Genomic DNA, 21,733 nt, shown 5'->3' with positions numbered 1-21,733 from the left:
TTTTGCTACCATTGTCCAAAAGTTATATTTAAAGAACAGTCTGTGGCTTCAAAAACTAGTAATACTGATCACATAGGAAGCAGCTTGAGGCATTCAGGAAAGCCGTAACTTATGACAGTCTGAAAAAAACCTCTTCATAAGAGCCTGCATCATCTAGGTGTCGGGACAAAAATGTGCATGAACAAAGGGAGTACTGAGTCTTGAAATAAGCACTTAATTCATCAGAATAATCTTTGCAAAAGTATCCTTAGGTAATGTTTCATTCTGTAGCTACATTCTGAATTCTTGTGGTTTTAAAATGCATTAACTCGTGTATTGGCTTTTATGTCCCTAGTTTCGAGCTCACAAAGTTTCTGTCCATCATTCAAACTTTAGACATACGTGTAGGAGAACAAAGTTGCCCGACACTGATATTTCTCCCTTTCTGTAGGTCTTAAAGTAAACTTCTTGTGAGGTAGAGAAGCTGCTCAGGAAAGAAAAACCCTTTCTGTATCTTAAAACCGATCTTTTAGTTGGAAGTTGATGTAAATGCTATTTCATTCTTTATTAAGAATCCCTTTTTCAAGATACGGTACAGAAATAATTCCTATTCGCACATACCTAGAGCATACTGATAAAGGCATTAAATGAACCAGGTATTTAGGACGTGCACTACATGACTTGACAGAATATGAAATGGAAAAGTGGCAATGATCAGTAACGATACCAATATCTATCTAAGTGCCCTACTTGCTGAAATAGAAGGGAATTCGTTTCCTAAATGCATTTTGGCATTCTGCTAAATTCTGGTCATTACCAATTCTGGTCATTGCTATTTCTGGTCATTAGCATTTTGCTTCTTGTCAATGGTAGGTAAGTGATGATAGTACATAATTCATTGGTAAAACTATTTTCTGGGTTTAAACCAGAGCCCTCTATACTGACATTTTCACTTCTATTTTCCTCATGTTAATTTTTGGCAAAACCTGTTTTCTCACCTGTTAAAACAATTGTGTTGCATGCTTTGCATCAGTGAACACACACAGCATCAATATTAAAAAAATCATTTCATAGTTTATTTCCTTAACTGAGAGTATTTGCTTATAACTCGAAATTGTTTTCCCAGTTACAGGTTTAAATTCTGGCTTTATACGTGTGCTTAACATCTCAAAAACCTTTAAAAATGTTCATTTTTTTTGTAGTAATGAAAATCTTACACATTTAGCAGATACTAGACCTGGAAATTACACTCAAAATGTGTAATTTCTGATGCATTGGATGGAAATGATAACTGAATCAACCAAATAAACACAGGAAACAAACTATATATACAGAATGTCAATTCATAATAAATGTCAGCTATATAAAATATTACCTAATTTTAGTATGAAGGCACTTTTATTTAAAAGCAATGCAGTATTAAAACAAGATCCTGGGCTAGGCCCTTAATAGTTAATGCTTCATTGTGCGTGTATAAAGGAATCAAAAGTCATCTTAGACAAGTCTCAGGAAAATAATGAGAGAACAATATGCCCCGCTCTGCCTTCTGTAATCCAGGGTGTGTAACAAAATGAAATGAAATGTAACAGGATTGCTACTTTAGGATGGATAAAACCAGTTAGGACAGGTACCACTAGAGGATTTACTGAACAGAGAGGTGTGTAGCTAGAGAATGTGGCAATATATTGGCAAAGTAACAAGCAAAACCCTTACGTTCATAACTGCTTGTCAGCTTCGTGCAGTTTTTCAGTGTCATTTGTCATAGAAGTTTAAGCAACTGTGACTGCAATATAGCACCTATGCATATCTAATAGAAGATACTATTTACAGTTTTCATTTCCTAGCTGCTGAAATTGTCCACTTGCAGCAAACCTAATTCCATTTCTTTGAAACCGGTCATTTGTTGTCTGTAGAATACACTACTATTAGTAGCAATTCTTGCTCCTGATGGAATTTTTAAAAAAATACAACCTCAGGGAAGTTTTTAATATTGTAATTAATACATAAAAACCTTTAGGTAAAGGGAAGTCTTTTCTGTTTTCCAGTCAGTTAAGAAAAAAAGACATTTGGAACAGTTTTGTTACATCTCTTTGTAGCATCTAAAGTTCTTCCTCATCATCATCGTCTTCATCATCATCTTCCTCCTCTTCCTCCTCCTCTTTCCTTGGCATGCTGTTGGAAATCTAAAAGGAAAATACAACAAAAGTAAATCAAGTATGTATCTAATGCTGGAAGGAAAACGTCTCTGTTGGCATTTCAAGTCTTGTAGGTTGGGTGTTTGGTGGTGGTCTTTATCCCTTAATCCTGCAATTTATGGTAAAGTGCAGCATGCCAACAGAAAGGTAACGGAGCACCAACTAGAAAATCAGTAGATGAATCTTGAAAGCTAAAAATCCCCATACTCCTGAAAGCTATTACATGGCAGGGAAAGCTATGTAGTAATTGAATTAATGTTAAAAAGCAACAGGGTGTTAGGTTTTTGCTGGTTGGCTCCCTAGACGGCAGGTTGAAGGTGAGTGTTAAGGCATAATCTTGAAGACATCAAACCTCTTCAGTTAAATGAAAAGCTCAACACTGTGCTGCTCTAAACTGTTTCTGAGAATAAATTAGAGACTTTACCAGAAGTCTTGGTTCATATATGAACTTGTTTCCCTGACCACCAGTGCTTGCCCTTCAGAGTGGTAACTTCAGTCCTTTTATGGTTCATCAAATATTAAAAAATAATAATAAAATGCCAGCTGCTAAGCTTTCATCTTATCTGAAAGGCTCTGCCATCAGTACTTTCTTCTAATGAGAGCTCTAATTCCTACTAAAGAGAGAGTATTCATAGAAGATGGAACATTTACAATTTAAAGTAGAATACCTTTTTTCCCCCCTGAAAAAGGAACGTTAAGAAAGGTAGCTATCTGAATCATCTAGAATGCTTTTCAAAAATGATTTTGGGTTCAGCAGTTCTCTGAGGGCATCTGCAGCTCTAATGTTTCCTGAGTTTTCTCACATGTGGCTACATACACAAACTTCAGTACTGAAGACAAAACTTGCCCTTTTATTCTCAACCTCCTATTTTAAGGGTTCTTAAAAACCGGTTATTAAATTCAGACTTGTGAGATCTCTTAATTTATACAGCTATGTACATAACAAAAAAACTTGGTGTGTGCATAAAGCAAACTGTGTAATTAGTGAACTAACGAAAGCAGAAGAATCCTTAGTGGTGTTGATGCTCACGAAATACATGATTCAGCTTTAAGCAAGTACTTGGTTGCAAATTTTTGAACTTAACAGAAAATGGAGTTAATCATTAGATGGAACTGGGTTAACTTGAGTGTGAATGCCTAATGCAGCAATTCGTTCTGGGAAAGAAGACAGAGACAATGACACTGATTTGGAATTGAAGATAAAGGAGTGCCACAAATTGAGCCTGGTAAGGTAGCTTCATTTCAACAGACTAATCTTCCAAGCTCTTTTTTTTCTTTCTTCCCCCTCTTTTTATTTTTTTTTCTTCCTCCTCTATTTAAGAGCATCTGAAGTTCTCAAGAACTTCAATCATATTTCTGAATAAAAGCTTCCCCTCTCTTGGAATATGAGGTGCTCGTTTGGGGTCTTTCTACTCGCTAGTCAGGTATCTCTGACCACTCTGTAATTAAATAAAGAGCAAACTAAATACTTTCACTGATGGAGGTAAGCTGGTGGCTAACCTGAGAACCAAAATGGATCAGAGTAAGGAGAATGAGAAAGGAAATGAGGCAGTTTAAACGCATGTTATTTTTGCCATAAAGCTAGAACGTACCAGTACCTGAAAAACTCATTTGCTTTTAAAAAATGTAATGGAACTTGATAATTTGTTGTTTCTTGTCCTAAGCTATTTTATGTGAAAATGAATGCTCCTAAGTTTGCATGTAGGTGATGGCTGTCCCCCTGCTCATGCTGTTCAGCCGCATGCTTCACTGCTTGTGCTACAGAAAGCATGGCAATTTTCTACTCATGCCATTCTCTCTTCATGTCTTACACAGTGGGCAGTGTTGGAACACTTTGCTGCGTACAGTTTCAGCCATGGTTAAAATATTTTTCTGCCCTAGAAGAACAGGTGCAAAACAGTTAAATGCATGTGCCTAAAACCCTTGTAGCTAAATCTGAATAAAGTACCTAGAAGTCATTATTTTCTGCTATAGTTTTGTCTAAAATACAGCAAACCAACCTGAATCAAGACAATGAAAACTAGAGAAAAACTGCTGATGAAAGGGCAAAATGCAGGGATTCACTAAGGATTTTTATAAAAACTTAAATAGCCTTTTCAGCACTTTTGTAAAACTAAATATCTGTAATACTCCCGTTTAAAAAATATATTTAAAATTCTCTGAAAAGTTCTTCTCATGATGGGGAGCCATCCTGTAAGTGATGGGACACATGTCAAATTATTTTGTTGCTTGACCAAGTTAGACCTCAAATCAAGGCACTAGAATTTTAAAAGGAGGCGGTACTTTCTCCAAAGTGAATCCAGCTCTAGGGGTACTTCAGATTTCTGACACAGGAAATATATATATAATAGTATATATAATAGTATATTATACTGCTTTAAATTGTAAATTCCAAACTACTGCTTTATGTAGTCAGTAAAATATCGTTGTGATGCATGAAATCAAACAAATGTGAAAATTTTGGGAATGGAAGATCCCCAGAAAGATAAAACCACTCACCTGAAGGCTCTGCTGAAAGCAGCGTTTTTTGCTAGTGAATGTTTGGAGGTGGGTTTAAGAGACTGCAGCCCCTAGTGTAATTCAAGGTGCCGGTTCTGATGCAAGCATACCAACTACAGAACCAAAAAGGGCAACGTGTGTGTGTGTGGGTGCCCAACAAGATGTCTGCGTCTTTTTACTGCCCTCTAGTGACTGCATTAAGGCACTCCACCCCTGCTCTGGATCCGTTGCCTAGCACAGTAAGATGGCATTGTTTCCCCCTAGGTCTCATTTCTCTCAGATATTTCATTAATAGGTTAAGAGAACGTGAACACCTAAATATAGCTGAAAGAGAGGTAAACTTGCAAGTTAGTCAAAATGGAGCCCACACCACCTCTGAGCATACACACATTCAGATTTCTGTTTTTCTAAAGACAGTCCCAAAATACAGCTAGCTGTGGCACCTCGAAGTAATTACAAATACTTCCGTAACACTGGGACAGTTTTATGGTACCACAGGGAATTCTCAAGGAACGTGGCAACGGATTTCTGACAGCTCTCTCTGGGCTTCAGAAAATGAATGGTTAAATACTTTCTGGAAAACAAAACAAAACAAAACACAGCCCACGAATCTGAAATACCTGAAATTTGGTTGTTTGGTAAAGAGGTAGGGAATCTTAATGCTAACATTGGTCTCCATGCCCTGAAATACAGGATTCTTTTATCTTTTCAAATGGCATGACTCACACTTTCATTAACAGAGTAACTCAACTGTAATGATCCTTTAAGTGTTGAGAGGAGCAGAGAAGGGGTAGTGCAGTGAAGAAAACTTTCCACTGTTACAAAACCAATGCATCCAAAGAAGGAAGACGGGATGTGTACATTTTATATCTGGCCATCTCGGTAACTGAACCACTGCTAACGAATCACCTCAGTTACATGATTAAAGCTGCAATGAAGAAAAAATTCAGTCATTTTGTGATGATGTCTGTAAGCTTACTGCTGCAAACAACAGTCAAAGATTTTTGCAAGGTAGCTAGGTCAAAAGCAGTAACACTGTTAGCTGTTTTGCCTTTTTTTTTTAATCATCTTCCTTTTCCTTCATCTGCTTTGAATTTGAATTTGAAGGTGTGTAGGTCAGTGTTTTGCTTTGCTCTAGGAGGGATCGCTAATCTGAGTCACCACGTGGTAGAGAATCCACTGTGACAAAGAAAATGGAAATGTTACTTAAAGAACAGCACTTCTGTTCCCAAGAAGCTCCTAGATCTTTGCTGTACAAGATGCCAGAGTTCACTAATGAAAGAAATGGTATCACTGGAAATCACTTTGTCCTGAATTCACTGAAGAGAGCAGACTCATTTACATTAGCTAAGGTTCTCCTTAAGACATTCTTTTAATGAACATAGTGAGCTGGCATTTAATCTTTCTTTCTTACCTGTACTGTCTTCAATGAAGATTTTAAGGAGCCGGTTCTTTGCAAGGGGGACTTTGAGTTTGCACGAACTATGTCTAAGCGAGACTGATAGTCTGGTGGGTAAAGCGAGCTCCGAAAAACCTGTTCAAATGAAGAAAGCTGTTACTTTGGTGTCATGATACCCTCACCAAGACTGAAGCTAACAAAAACTCAGCATTGGGCAATTAGCCCTGCTCTAGATAGATGTACCAGCTGTAGTTTGGAGCGATTTAGCTGAAAATACATCCTTCCTCAACCTAAGACATTATCAAAACATTTATGTGGTCAATGTAAACATTCTTCAGATATCTGAGGGGATTCACAAGTGAAAAACTGCAGTGGTTTCCCATCAAAATACAGAGCTGAGCTTCAGGCTAACCCAGAGCTAGAGCTATAAACTGCAGCAGCTCCACCTCAGGCTCTCCAGTTCTTGGGAAGATGAGCTCTTGGCCCCTTCACAAGCAAATCCTTGCTGCCAGTCACAGCTACGTCAGGAATTTTGTCTGAAATGTTCAAGTGATCTGCAGCTCAAGAACTATTTTGGAAAACCCTTAGAACACAGGGGAGAATGTGGTATCCATTATACTGACAAGTTCTTTCCAACAGCCAAAAAGAGTAAATCGTAGGACTATCAGCCTGATACTAAAAATAATAGAACTATTCATGCAGGACCTTATTAATAATGTGAAGGAGGAGAGTAGAATTATGGTAAGTCAGTATTTGTATAGAAAGCGTATCTTGTCAAATCAGCAAGAACTCTAATATGAAACCAGAAACCTGGCTGTGAAAGGTAAAATACTGACTTAAGGAATATTTCTGAAGTGGTGTCACATGCCCTTTTAATTGTGAAACTACAGCAGTACAAGATTGCTATGGCATACAGTGTAATGAAAAATAACAACTGCAAGATGAAAAAAGAAAACAGAACTCAGAACAGAAAGAAGATAGAGATTTTTAATGGAGTAATTAGTCTTTAGATGATCTTATCAGAGCAGTATAACATTCTGTCTTACTGTGCATCTTTACAGCAAGATTCACTGCAGAAGTGTTCTTTAAGAAGTGGGACTAGCTGAGCTTGGAATGGCAATTAATTTAGGAGAAGTCTCTTATCTGTCTTTGTGAGAATGATTAGATGGTCACCATGGTTCTTGTCTGCTTCTAAAATCTCACAGTATATAAACCCGTGGACCTTTATTTTTTTGGATAAATGCAAAAAATGGCTTAGTGTGAACGAGAAGCTTGTTCTGGGAACCTGAAAAGTAACGTTGCATGGGACATGTATACCACTGAAGTATGAAAACTGTCTTTATGTAGTAAGTAAACTGAAAAGCAAATCTTAAATTACTCTTACCTCTAAATCTTCGTTTTCATCAATATTTTGGATATTTTGGTATGCAGCAGTATAAATCTCTAAAGCTTTCCCATGGAATAACATTTCAATGGTTATAAATTCAGAAAATATGTTCTAAAAACAAATAAGAACAAAGTTTTCTTAATGCTATAGAGTACATTCTAGTTGAAATGCCAGGGACTTTTTCTTTATTGATAGGTATCTTTTTAACTTATGGGGAAAGATTAACTGTAAACTTTATACATATTTATAATTTACAGATAGTTATGTGTTTTTTGGTTTGTAATAAAAGACATAAAAGCTTTTATTGATACGTTCAGAACTCACACAATCTTTTTCGAATTAATCTAACATCAAATACTGGCTGTTTTTTTTTTCCCCCCCAACAATCTCTCCTATTCCCATTCACCATTCTTTCTAATTTAGTCTTTTTTTTTTTTTTCCAATAAAAACTATCTCATTTTTATAACTGAATTTGAGATCACATAATTTAAATATTTTTCAATTACTGTAGTTTTTGGGACTTGAGCCATTCGACGTTTGAGATTGAGAGAAATGAAAGCTTTGTATTTGTAGTCACTAAGCGTTTGATGGTTTCTGCGCTGCAGTAACCTACACAAATTCTGGCATGTAAACTATATTATTTACTTTTCACTATTTCTGTTAATCTTGCTGATATTAATCCACACATCATTCTACTACGAAATGCAGCTACCAGTGAAGTAGAATACAGCAACTGTTGGAAACTGCAGATACTACACCATCTAATATATGAAAATTTGGAATTTGAGAACCTGTAAAAATAATGAACTGATTTTCAAATTGCAAAGCTGTGGATGTTTGGATTATGAAATAGTCAATATCACAAGCTTTGTATTTATGTAAGCATAAATTAATACTAACTGTTGCTTAATCTTGCTGAAGAGTAACTATAGTAAATGTTATGCAAGATGAAGACGATGTTATATCCTGAAATGTAAGCACACCTACTTTTATGTCCTTTATTTTCTGTTTCTCAAAATTATCAATTGTTTCCTCTAATTGCCGAGTTGTTCGAGTTGCATCCAGCGAAGCTCTCTGCAATTCACTTTCAGCCTGGTAAAGGAACACAAAGGTGAAATTAGTTCTGTATTTGATACAAAGCTATTTGCTATCTAATTGCTCTGAAACCTTTGAATCTGGGTTTTCAAAATACTACATTTCTGGATGACTGTATCCGTAAATGTGTTTGTAGCTTAATAAAGATGTCTTCTATAGTGTTGTGGTTTTGATCTGAAACATGAGAAATGACTAGCTCCAGGCAATCAGGAAAGTCTCACTGCCCTACCCATTTTCTAAATGCTTGTCTGCTAATTCTGCAAATCCAGCCCAGACATGATCTGACCACACAGTGACTGGGCTCAGGGAGTTAGCCCAGATGGGTTAACCCGCAAGGGATTACACTTCACAAAAAGGTAATTTTTTAGAGCTAATAATAAAGGAGAAGACAGGAATGCACAGGCCAGATTGCTGGAAAAGCAGACAATATTACCCTTTATTTTTCAGTGCAGATCAACCTGTTGTGTCTAGAACAAATCTCTTCTATTGCCACACACTGAACCTTGTCTAAGGTTTTATAAATTCTTTAGACAGCAAAGGAGCAACTGGAACTAATGCACTTCTCCCATAAGTATCTCAATCTGTAGACTAGAGCCAATATATTTTTTAGGTTAAAAAGCATTTCATGTGTATCTTTAATACAAAATGTATTTTATATAATTATTTTATAAAAATATATTCAACTGGGCAGTTAGAAAAGATCACACAAGCCAAGAACTAATGCATAAATACAGTTCCTCTTATTGTGTTACTACAAAAAACATTTAGGATGTGTATTTTAATTAGATATAAGTGAACTTCATAAAACGTGCAGTACCATTTAAATAATTATATTTTGAACTATTCTGGATAAGTACCTTCAAGTCTTAGAACTGTGTAATATTACAAAAAAAATATGTAAAGATCTAACAGCTTGCACTTATACTGCAACATTTGGGTCTAAAATTACTTTATTTTCCATAAGTTACTGGTCAAACATCATGGACTACTCAAGACAGCCTTTACTTACAGTCTTTACTTTCCTGAGAGTATCATCAGGAATCTATTCTGTCCAGGGATTTGGAAATGGATTAACCAGTTGTGTCCTATCATCAAGACTTCCCATTGGGAAGAATGGGACTCTTCCCATTTCTCCAATACTGTATCTTCAGAGGAACTTTTTTTTTTTTTTTTTAAATTGAGTGATCTGCCATGGAAATAAGACATCACCGGCCCAGTTCCCACAGTCTGGTTTCACTGTTACGTATCTATCAAAAACACATGCATGTTCTGTCACTTTTTTCTTTAAAATCTGCTAACCTTTTATTACCGGTTTATCAACTTGAAACAAGTTAAGTCTGCACACATAAAATTCTACCATTACTTGGCAAATAAAATTGGTAGTGATCATAAAATGGATTGGGTTGGAAGGCACCTTAAAAACCTCCTAGTTCCAGCCCATCCCCCCCGCCATAGGCAGGGATGCCACCCACTAGATCAGGTAGCCCAAAGCCCCATCCAGCCTGGCCCTGAACCCTTCCAGGGAGTGTTCAATAACCACAACTTAACTGGGCAACCTGTTCCAGTGCCTCACTACCTTCACAGTAAAGAATTTCTTCCTAATATCTAATCAAAATCTCCCCTTTTTTAATTTAAAACCATTCCCCCTTGTCCTATCCCTACGCTCCCTGACAAAAAGTCCCTCCCCGGCTTTTCTGCAGGCCCCCTTGAGGTACTGGAAGGCTGCAGGAGGTCTGCCTGGAGCCTTCCAGGCTGAACAACCCCAGCTCCCTCAGCCTGTCTTCACAGGAGAGGTGCTCCAGCCCTCTGAGCATCTTCGTGGCCTCCTCTGGACCTGCTTTAACAGGTCCCCATCCTTCTTATGCTGGGGGCCTCAGAGCTGAACACAGTGCTCCAGGTTGGGGTCACATCACAGCAGAGAATCACCTCCTGTGACGTGCTGGCCACGCTTCATTTGATGTAGCCCAGGACAGTATTGCATTGAATGTATTCCATCAGGTCATGTACTCATCTCCTTTTCTTGATTTTGTCCAAAGCACAGGAGGGAAACAGAGTAAAAAAAGACATACTGTGTTTTCCCAATTACTGCAATCACTCATTCTCAGTAAAAGAAGGCAGCTGTTATGCATGAGCAGCCATTACACATGCAAACACACTACGTTATTTCTATGATAATCAAATATATCTTCTTGATCCATCTTAGACAGGCCAGATGTGCGCAGATGATTTGGGAAAGGAATTCTGTTTGCTGTAGAGTGAAATGTTTAAACTCGCAGAACCTGCACAGTCTGTACAGCAGCAGTTTAGAATTGCCTCTTCTGAAGCACTTACCTGTGACTGGAAATATTAGTAAAGGAAACAAATGGCAAAATAATAAATATTCATTAAAGTACCTGTTTCTACTTCCAATTACTATACATTGTGAAATATTTACCTGAGATATTTGAGAACTTCTGTGTACTTGGAGGATGTTACTATTATGTTGTCTGAAGCTTCCTGTTACAAGTCATACAATTTATCATGACTTTTGTATTATAAACAGGACAGCTGTTTGTCTTGGACTTACATTTTGGTTAGTTACTTTTTTTTTTTTTTTTTTATTCAGACAACCTAGCTAGATCATTTCAGAAAAAAAAAAATAAATAATTTTTATATTAAAAGAGATATTATATACACACATCTGAGAAGGTTTTCTTTGCAAAGCTGTACTACCCCCCTGGTTTTTAAGCATTTCTTTACCAGTGGTCTGACACTTAGCTTACTCTATTGTACTGTTCTTTTCTATCCCAAGGCAAAGAATGTTTATAGTGCTGAGCCTGTGAGGCCAGGAAGAAAGTTGCACGATGTCTTCCTGATTCCCAGTATTTTGTGCTGATCACTTTAAATGCAAACACACGGTGTTTGGAAGGCACATGCCTTTGGGCATATCCAAAAATAGGCTCTACTCAGACTGAAGTTTTCAGGCAAAGTTTTAAGTACAAAACCCACAGGTGTTACAAGAAGCTAGGCCATGGAAGGGTGTAGCAAAGAGACAAGAAGAAACAAGAGAAGTGCCAGCAATATGTATGTGAAATCAACTAGGAATTAGTGCAAGAGGAAGGAAAACAGGGAACAGCTTCCCTGCGGGGATAATATGTTACTGCTAAGATTTACTTCCTTAATCCTGCTGGAAGAGAACTCTGCATCACAGCTCAAATTCTAACCCCACAGCTGACGCACGTGTCCTTATCTCCTGAGGAACTCTGATTAGTCATCACTTGATTTAACTGATTTGATTAGTAATAAATAGAAATTCTTCAGCAGAAGGGAAAAATAGAACGCAATTCTCCTGGGTGGTGTTTGACCATCACAACCATTTCTCTTTTTCTGCTGTCCCATGCCCCGCTTGCTAGAAAGATCATCATTTCTGAAATAAAGTTGATGAAATCCTACAAAGAATAGCACTGCTTCACTATGCAATCCTGAGTCCAACCCCAGAGCGTAAGAAAAAATAAACAGCACGTGGTCGTGAACTTAAATGCTGTATCATAATATAAAGGCACAAGGGGACTGAACTAGGATTGCCCCAAAAGATCAGGAAATTGTCATTTCCTAAAAGCTGATTGTTTCAGAATTTGAAACATCAGTGATGTTTTAATGGAAATTTTGTAGAAGCTTAATTTTTCCCTCTGTGATACCGAATAATGTACTGGGGAGGGTCACCAGTCTCTTGAGAGGAAGAGTAGTCTGGTTGAGTATTGTTCCAGCAGAATTACAACTTTTCCCATTACACAAATTCGCACCCTGTCTAGGTACAAGGAAGCACAACCACCAAAAGGGCAAATGTAAATATAAAAATAAAAATCCAAAGAAGTGAAAAAGGTGTCTGATTCCACTTACTTTTAAAACCTGCCAATGTCTTAGATGCAATCTATGACTACCTCTCTGGCATAAACGTATCAAATACTTCAGTTTCTTTTCAGTCAAAACGGAGTTGGGTAACAAAGCAGCCATCATAACCTTTACCTCGTTATCACAAAGTTTAAGAAAAGTTACTTACATTCAAAATCAACATAGTCTCTCTAATATTATTTGAAATAGTCCCTCTGAAAAGCAATTTTCTACTGCTTTCTAAATACAATTGCTGTAACATTTTAGAGATACTTCTTATAGTCACTAGAAATGCAGGATACAATGATGTGTCGATCTGACGGGTTCCGCTGACGCGTCTTTTCCAGTTGCGATAACTGCTTGGCTTCTCGATTCTTTGCTGTTAAAGTTGCTTTAAGATCATCCTAGAAATACAATGGTTTAGATATGTTTGAAATAGATCTAGAAAAACATGAAATGCATTTTTCATCATACAGGGATTGCCTAGAAAACATGAACAAAACTTGTGCTTTGAACAAAACCAGATTTTACTGATCTTACCCTGTTAAATGATCCCCTAAAAGATAAGACAGTGGGGACCAAGAGTTTAGTGCCTTGCCTAACTCTCTGTAGCACACAGTACAATTTAAAAGTGAAGAAAAAGAATTTTGCAGCTTTTCAGAAAAAGTACAGTACATAGTCAAAAGCTGAGACCCCCAAAGCAGTAAGAAGACAGGGCTATTCTAGTTCAGCAATGGACTAAAGTTGGCATCCAGAACTAAAAAGCAACATCTAACAAACCAGTAAGGAAAAAAACAAACAGGAGAAATAAAGAACAGAAAACCATTACAAAGAGCTTAAGATACCCTAGAAAATCCATGGCTGAAAGGGTTCAACTGCATAGTTCCATATGCAGTGAGCTAGGTGTTTAAATACATTTGGAACAAAATACATCCACGTAATGATGTAGCTGAAGAAGAAACACTGATATAGGAAAGGCACACACTGCTGAAAAATATTTCTGCTCTTCATTGTTGAGGGAGAAGCAGGATACATGATGATTTCAGAATGCTTACATACAGCTTTGAAATTCTTGTTTGTGCTATAAAAGTCTGTTTTGCAAACAGTTTGGCATACATGGAAAATACAATTTTCAGTCAGATACGTATCATTCCACTGCCCTGGTATGAGAGATGTCACTAATTTTGGTGACCCTAATTTAAAGGAACTGTACCTTAAGACAAGCAGACAACCCAAAGGAATCAATCTAACCAAATCTACCCGAGGCAGCCAGTGGATGGACGTTTTAGGCCATCAGTTCCTCTAAAAAGAACACTTCCCATTAATCTAGCCCTCCAGAATGGAGTAGATTGAAGTGTCCTAATGCTCTTAAATCTATCATCTCAGGAAGTTGTCTGTGCTCCTTCCTGGGATTCCAGAATTTTATTATGGTTGCACGTCTCCTTCTCAGGGCCTGGAAGACCAGGAATGTCTCTCTTTCGAAGTTCTGGGATCCTGTGACCAGGTCACTAGTCAATGACAAAAACAAGCCTGCCACATCTCAAAGTGCTGTGTGTTTCTTCAACGAGTCTGTAATGAGGTCAGAATCACAATAAGCAGTTTATTCTTAGTTTTTATCCTTCCTGCCTGTTCGTATGTCCTCATGTATACAACTGTTAGTTTGCTTTAACTTTAGGGACGCAAAGCTGGTCTGTGATAATAAAAAACAACCACAACTTTAGACTATCAAAACTAATTTTGCTTCTCTTCGTGCAAAAGGGAAGTTACAGCACCTTTTGGGTCATCTGAAAGACTGCTGGAAAGGGCTTTCTCCTTTATGAAAACCATGCAGCTGCAAGAAAAGCAATAATAAATATATTTTTAAAGGTCTACATTTCAAATTAAAGGTACAGAAAGAGAATAGGCAAAATAAGTGTATTTTTGCCACAGAACACAGACGTTTTGAATCCCATAGTCACAGCTGAATGCTTGGTGTTGTGTAATGAGTGGGCCCTGTTACCAGCACTGACTGCCTCGGCCTGTTTACACCAGCCACTCCGAATTAACACTAGGCTCAAAGGGCTCTGACCTCACTCCAAAGCAGACTTAAGAATGGTGAAGAAACCATTAGTTACCATTATAAAATTCAGTGTTTTTTTTTTTTTTAGCATATAATAGCTTTGGAAATGCCTACAAGACTGCACTGTTCTCTTCTCTACCTCTGTTCTCTGCAGCAAGAACAGCTACCAGATACACTTTTTTGTGCTTACCAGAGACTGACAAAGATGTGGTGCTGCTGTGGCACAGCTTTACAGATGTTTTGGATATACAAAGGTAGGGCACGGTTACATACATATTTTATCCTGGATGTAGGAAAATTGAAAAAGGTGCAGAAAGAGCCATAGAAATATTCAAAAGCTGGGGAAGATGTCATTATGGTGAAAGAATCAGGAGTTGAGATGTTTAGCTAACTGAAAAGAATGAAAAAATGGTTTTACTATCATCTAAATACCTTCACCCAGAAGAAAACAAGGTATCATAGAGCTCTTTAATCTTAGTGGAACATAAACACCAAAGATTATGAGAAATCTTTCATTTACAACAAAACACCACAAACATCAACGAACCTCTGACTAAATACCACAAACAATCCTACGTTCTCCCCCAGTGTCTTCAGACTAAGACTGGATGTGCTTTTGGAAAACATGCTTTAATTACATCCAAGGAGAAATGGGATGGAATGTAATTGCCAGGGTGATACAGGTTGGATACAGAGAATATTAAATTGCTCATAGTTCCACTGGCTTTAAACTATGCATTTAAGTCACTCTGTTCAGCCGTCTCATTTCAAACCATTCAGAAGTACAGCTACAGCCACCAGACAATGAGCTGGCAGATCCTCGCCACTGTACTGTTACCTGCTTGAGTCAGTGAGGTTATTAAAGCAAACCAGTCCTTTCTTCTGCAGGTGGAGCACCTTGATTTTAGGCTGTCCTGTTTTATACAGAGAAAAGGAACCAGGAACAGAATTGCCAAAAAGCAGAAAATGAAGATTGATGTGTAGAACAATGAAACAGAAACAAATCCTAAAATCCTATACTGAAGCTGTATTACAGGCCAATACTACACTAAATTCCACTGAGGCTGCCAAAACCTTCCCCAAAGAGATACTCAACATTATAAACGCACAAACATGCAATTCAAACAATTTTACTGCTTTAGCAGCTAAAGGACAAATGCATTCTGGTTGACCTGGACCTCTTTAAAGCAAATAGCACCTTAGGAAATAGCAACACTTCTTTTTAAGATACAGCATGAAAGTAGTTTGTGTATACCGTGGAACACATCCAACAAGAACATCCCCTCCATAAGAAGTGCCATAATGATATGTTGTGCCTCGGTTACTTGAGCAGTGAATGTAAACCAGTCCTGCACCTAGTTTTATGTAATAAAACTTCTTTTTTTCACTAAAAATGTCCCACTGTTGGATGATAGAAGACCAGCTGGCTGAGGTTTTAACCAAAGTTTACAGTAATGGGCAGGAAGAAAAACAAAAGCATGGCCTACATCTTTAGCAAAGTGTCTCTTAGTTCAAAGGTGCGTTGCTGTAATTGTTAACCCCACTTACAGCTCAGGAATGCTCTTGGACTCCTCACTGTAGCTAAGACAAACATCACGTAATAGTTTCTAGCATTCTGAATGGCAAAGACAACAGGAAATGCCATTCATTGTTCTGAGGCATGACCTGGCTTCAGTTGGTGCTGTCCTCAGCATTTACAGGCTACCAGTGGCAATGCAGGACACCTGAGGGCAGGATTTCAAGTGGTGTTCTGCACGTCACATGTCTCTCACTGTAGTCTACAACTTTCCTACAGACCACAAGCAGTACCACACAGGTGCATGAAGTATCCTTCACAACTGTTTCTCTACCGACCAAGCTGGATAGCTAGGCAGTGAAGGAATCACTGTGCTCACCTCTTCACCATATGACAAAGAACAAAAACCTATGAAAAATACTACAGCTTGAGACGGAATGCCACAGCGTGCTCAGATTAAATATGATGAGCACACTAAGATTTTTTTTGTACATAAAATACCATCAAATGTTGATCCTTTTCTATTTATACAGACTATGATAAAGATATACATGTCAATTATAGATTGTTTACAGGATGAAGGTAACCTCTATGTAATGTATCTAGTATACAAATATTACAAAGAACTTACTTTTGTCCCATAAGCTAGTACCTGCTTATTAAAATTTACTTGTTCAAGGAAAACCAGAGGAAAGAACTTTACAGCCATTTTGTGGCTACACTATATTCAGAATAAAGAGAATTCACTTATTTTTGATTCTTCAGGTCATCTTGATGACTCCCCACGATGGCAACAAGATTCACACCACTACCTATTTCCTATTTTTATTATTTATTCAGTTTCAAAAGGAGTTTTCTATGTAACAGACTTCCGTGCACAATTCTAATTTAGAAAAGCTGTTAAGGGCAGCATACAGATGACTAGGAGCCAAAAGCATTACACATAATCCATCATTTGGAACTGTGAATAAAAATATTAAGATTTAAAAAAAAAAAAAAGACAGTATTTATATAGAAAACATCTTCCACATGAATTTGCACTATCCAGGAAGCTTCATTCACACTACCCATATTTTTTTCCAAAGTCTTTGCTTGGGCTCAAGTAATCTGAATATCCTTGACCTCACATCAAAGCTTTTTTCCTCCAGCACATAGATAGCTTCAGTCCAGATGTATCCTCATATAATTTTTTATTTACACTGGTTAATGCAATATGAAAAATCACAACCACTCCCCCAGTGCAGAGTAGAAATTTTAACTGAGTGGCCAGAGCATCACAGTGTACTTTGAGAGAAAACACATGCTTAACCTACCCGTTTAAGTTTCACTATGGTCCCATAACTTTTCAGAGGTTCAACAACTTTGGCTTCAAGCCTGTCAACCTACAAAAGAAAACACAAGGGCACTAAAACCATCTGCACGTGTGATATGCAGAAACAGGAGATGGTTCATTTACCAGTCACTAGACTCATTAGGAATGTTGTCAGCCAAAATCTATGTTGGCTGTGCAAACATACCTCCTTTACTCCATTCTACCTGTGCACTGTCAAACAATGTAATTTAAACTACCAGTGGGATAGCAGAAGAGTCTCTAAATGAAGCACACAACGTAGACATACCAAACAATCTGCCCATCTCACTTGCTTGTGCTTTCACCTGTTGTGTAAGAACCTCACATTTACGTACAGAGCACTGCAGCTGAAGACCAGAAATGGAAAATCCTTAAAAACTGATTTTCTCTTGCCTACATTGTTAATGCATATGGAAAGTGTTACATTGACGCACAAAAGAAACAGGACAAAGATTGCTGAGCTGGTTTCCACCAGCAAATGAGAACTTGATGTAATGGCTAAAAGCTCTTATTTCTTCCTCTGCCTTTTTTCATTTGAAGCGTGGTGGTGGCTTGAGAACAGGGACAGTAGGAGGATTTAGGCCAACTGCCAGTTTGTAAAAACACACGTAGAAATGTAAAGATGCAAACTCAAATTGTTGCATAGGTACCTAACATTGACTGAAAATACAGTCATCATTTAAAGGTGAAAACAGATTAAGAAATCATGCTTTACAACTTCATATATATCCTCAGCCATAATATAAATTTACCCTATTAATAGATTGGTATGATAGCAATTTATTCATTAAAGCATAATAGCTTACTTGTGGCTCAGTTGGAGCCAGAAGCATAAAAGCTTATGAAAAAACAACAAAAACCCCACACTATCTACATCCTTGGATTTCGTATTACTTCCTAAATATCCATCCCTAAGTACAATGTGAAAGACACATGGTTATTTTCTAAAAATGCTCTCTTTAATAGACTAGATAGTTCACAGATTAAGTTAATTAAAAAGTCTTAATTTATGTTTGTTAATATAGAAAGAGTAGAACTGTTTCCTTTTTTGAAAAAAAGTGAAAACATCAAGAATGTCAAACACTTTAGTCTCTTTTCCTTTTGTATACGTAATTATAACACTCCTTAGCTTCTCAAAACTATGAATGGCCATGTTGACACACATCCACATCAAGTTTGTGCTTCAAGTGTTGAAATGCAACTTCACAGAAATCGACCATGGTCCCTGACAGCACCTGAGACTGGCTCTCAGAGTGCCCTGTGAACAATTCTCTTCCACACTGTTTCTGGTAACAGATTCAGCAAAAGGAAAATGTTGCTACACAACTCAAGTCACGAAACTAAAACCAGAACACTTAATTAACCATATATTGTAATCCAGAATGCGAGACTGATAAATGGCTTGCCCTGTTCTCAAATTCTGTAAGCATTCATGTGCATACTTTCACTGACTTCAACAGGGTTAATTGCAGGCAGTTTTCACTAAAGTTATTAGCAGAGTAAACTATGAATGATTTGGCAACCTATCCCGCTCTGCCACTGATACATTTAAAAGTGATTTCTTCCATGCTTCTCTTAAGATTACAGAGCGTATTTTACCCCTTTTAATCACAGATAAGTAACTGAAAAGTTCAGATGGCAAACACAACATGTACAGCTTTAATTTTGTACCTCTGCCTGGCGATAATCCTGAAGTCTGGAAAATTCATCTGCAAAGTTTTTCAGTCCAACTTTTAAGTTTGGTGTCTCTGTGGCTGCATATGCATATATTTCATTTACTAGAAGATCTGCTTTGTCTCGTAGTCTGGCAGTTTTACGTACATATCCAGCAAATATTTGGCACAATTCACCAAAATGTTTTTCCACATTTGAAACGGCATCTTGTATTTGTCTAGTCTGATTGTCCCTAGATACCAAAGAAAATGAAAAATAAGAAGGGGAAAAATGTTTACAACACACACAGCATAAAACCCGTATAATTACATTGTGGATAATTTGTAAGTGACTTAAACATCTCATTTTAGTGCAAAACAAACCTACTTTTAAAAAGATAAAGTTAAGAGTCCTAATGGTCTAATGTAGCATGTGCTTATATAAGTAACAACAACAAAAATGTAGGATTTATACTTAAAGATCCAATAGGGGAAAACATGAATCACAAAAATCACCTCAGAAGTCTTCATACTGTGGTTTTGTAAAAGCTCATTGTTACCGTTAGGGTTAATTACTAACATAACACTACCAAAATCTGCAGGTCTCAAAGAAGGCAGGATTAGACAGCTTCCTGCAAGTGCCTGTAATCTACAGAAACAAGTCAGTGGTTGGAGAAACCAGGCAACAGAAGGGAAATCTGTAAAGGTATTAAAGAATCTTTGTATCGCAACGCATGAAAATCAGAAGAATAGGAAGCAATTTAATACTTTAAGACTTAATAGCAATGCAGTCAAGCGAACAGCATTCCTCAGGAATTCTTCAGGAAAAAATATTTTAGAAAAAAAGTTGTTATGGGCAAAAACCCAGATATGTTGCTTCAGAGCCAGCACCCCATCAGACCGCTGAGAAGAGAGCTTGTTCTTCCACACTACGACAAAAATCTCCAAATTATTCACCTCTCCGCCCTGTACACCAGCGACCGGCGCTCCGTGAGGCGGCTGAGGGCAGCAGCCGATCCCCTCCTGCAATCTGGGGGCTCGGGCCGGCCCCAGGGACCCCCAACCCCACACCCTGGCACCGGGACCCGCCCGCTTAGGCCCAACGGAGCCTTCCTCTCCTCCTCATCCTCCTCCTCCTCGCTGCCACAGGCCCCCCAGAGCCGCCCCTGCCTCCCTCAGGCCGCCGTTACCTGGCGTCCAGCCCGCGGCCCAGCATCATCATGGCGGCGGCGGCCCGGCGGGAAGGAGGGCGGGCGGCGGGCGGGCGGCGGGCGGGCGGGCTCGGCGTACACTCGGTCTCCTTGGACACCAACCACCGCCCGCCCGGGCTCCGCCTCGCCGCCCATGGCGGGGCCTTGAGGCCTCGGGGACCTCCGGGGTCCGCTCGGGAGCCTTGGGGTATTCCAGGGATCGGGGTCCCCCTCGGCGGAACGATCCCCACCGTGCCCCGGGGGTCCTGAGGCCCGAGCCCGCCGGCCCGGATGGCCCTCAGGGAGTTGCAGGGCCCGGCCTCTGCATGGGCAGAGCACAAAGGGTCGGGGCTGTCTCTTAAAAATAAAAGCTAATGAAATAAACTCATTTGTGTGCACTGTTGTCTCTTTCACTCCTTCTGTCTCTCTCTTCCTCCCCTTCCTTCTCTCCTTCTCTCTCCTTTCTCTCCTTCTTTCCTTTCTCTCCCTCTCATCATTTCTCTCCCTCTCATCATTTCTCTCCCTCCTTCCTTTCTTCTTTTTCTCCCTTCTCTCGAATTTTTGAACCTCTAGGCTTGGCAATCACCAGCAGTAGTGTGGAAACAGCCCACCTGCTTGCAGCCTCACAGGGAGTGCTGCTGATGACAGGCAGGCCTGGGGAGAAATGGTGTGGGTCACCAAGAAGGGTCTAAAAAACCCACAAAACAGCAACAAAAACCCTTTCTGTAAAGCTGCTATCATGGAAACGTGACTCAGAGGGGCTGTGTGGGCATTGCCCTGGCTCACTGCTGGAGAAAAGAGAGAGACGGCAAAGGCCCAATGGGTATTGTGCTAAACAAGTGCAGAAAAGGCTCTAAAAGAAGAAACTCATGAATTGTGCTGTATCCAGGGTAAACCCACTCCAAAATAAAGCAATGCGTGAGTGTTAAGCATTTACATATGTTCTCATATATGAGAAAATTCTACAGGTTTACCTGAGTCCTTGAGTCTATGAATTGAAAGTGATCCAGTTAAGGATTTGGCTACTTCATCAATTTATAGCTGTTAAGTTTGTGAAATCAGTAGTAAAACTCACCGCCAAAGTTTGTAGCCCTTATGGACTAAAACATATCATCTCAAAATGTCCTTCGGAGGACCCAGGGGTGAGAGATCAGCTGTTACCTAAAGGCCTGACTGTTCTCCTTTTGACCGCAGGCTTGACATGAGAGGCTATAGAATTTATTGGTTAATCATCCCACTATTAATAATCTAATAAATCCATTAAATGACCTAGCTAATAATTACATCACTATTATTAATGTACAATTCCACGATTTCTCACCTTATAGAAATTTTTGAGTTTTTCACTATTAAGTCATATTAATTACACACAATTACAATGCTATCACCCTGCTTATTGTTGGGGTGCAATTCTATCTGTCATTGTTCTACTCTCTCATACCAAGTCTTCTGGAAATCACGTGTGCTTCCCTTTCTCTGCCCAATCCTCTTGAAAATAAATGATCCATCCTTAATTATTTTTTCTTTATTGGTCCTGATTT

At 38.6% G+C, this 21,733-nt stretch overlaps 1 protein-coding gene across 2 annotated transcripts; it reads right to left on the bottom strand.

The window, feature by feature from the left end:
- Positions 1-1,027: 1,027 nt before the first annotated feature.
- Positions 1,028-20,249, bottom strand: CIBAR1 (CBY1 interacting BAR domain containing 1). Of its 2 annotated transcripts, XM_032181834.1 has the most exons (9): positions 20,193-20,249; positions 19,022-19,256; positions 17,313-17,381; positions 12,727-12,828; positions 10,886-10,891; positions 8,447-8,551; positions 7,457-7,570; positions 6,088-6,207; positions 1,028-2,162 (listed from the first exon to the last, which is right to left on the bottom strand). In XM_032181834.1, the coding sequence occupies exons 1-9, from the start codon at positions 20,222-20,224 to the stop codon at positions 2,079-2,081; spliced, it is 867 nt and encodes a 288-aa protein (XP_032037725.1). In that variant the 5' UTR covers positions 20,225-20,249; the 3' UTR covers positions 1,028-2,078. The 2 variants fall into 2 exon arrangements, with proteins under 2 accessions (XP_032037725.1, XP_032037726.1); XM_032181835.1 differs by lacking the exons at positions 1,028-2,162; positions 6,088-6,207 and adding an exon at positions 7,052-7,357.
- Between the last annotated feature and the right edge of the window lie 1,484 nt (positions 20,250-21,733).

The sequence above is a fragment of the Aythya fuligula genome, chromosome 2, assembly GCF_009819795.1.
Source record: "Aythya fuligula isolate bAytFul2 chromosome 2, bAytFul2.pri, whole genome shotgun sequence".
NCBI classification, from domain to species: Eukaryota; Metazoa; Chordata; class Aves; order Anseriformes; family Anatidae; genus Aythya; species Aythya fuligula.
The sequence above is the reverse complement of the archived record's forward strand: the minus strand, read 5'-3'. Positions and strand labels throughout refer to the sequence as shown.

Bases quoted from the DNA above. Each gene is read 5' to 3' on its own strand.
- CIBAR1 (XM_032181834.1), bottom strand. From the start codon at position 20,224: ATGATGATGCTGGGCCGCGGGCTGGACGCCAG. The intron at 6,208-7,456 runs GTAAGAGTAATT...TCATTTGAACAG, and splicing joins ATGAAAACGAAGATTTAGAG to GTTTTTCGGAGCTCGCTTTA. The intron at 2,163-6,087 runs GTAAGAAAGAAA...TTTTCCTTTTAG, and splicing joins CTTCATTGAAGACAGTACAG to ATTTCCAACAGCATGCCAAG.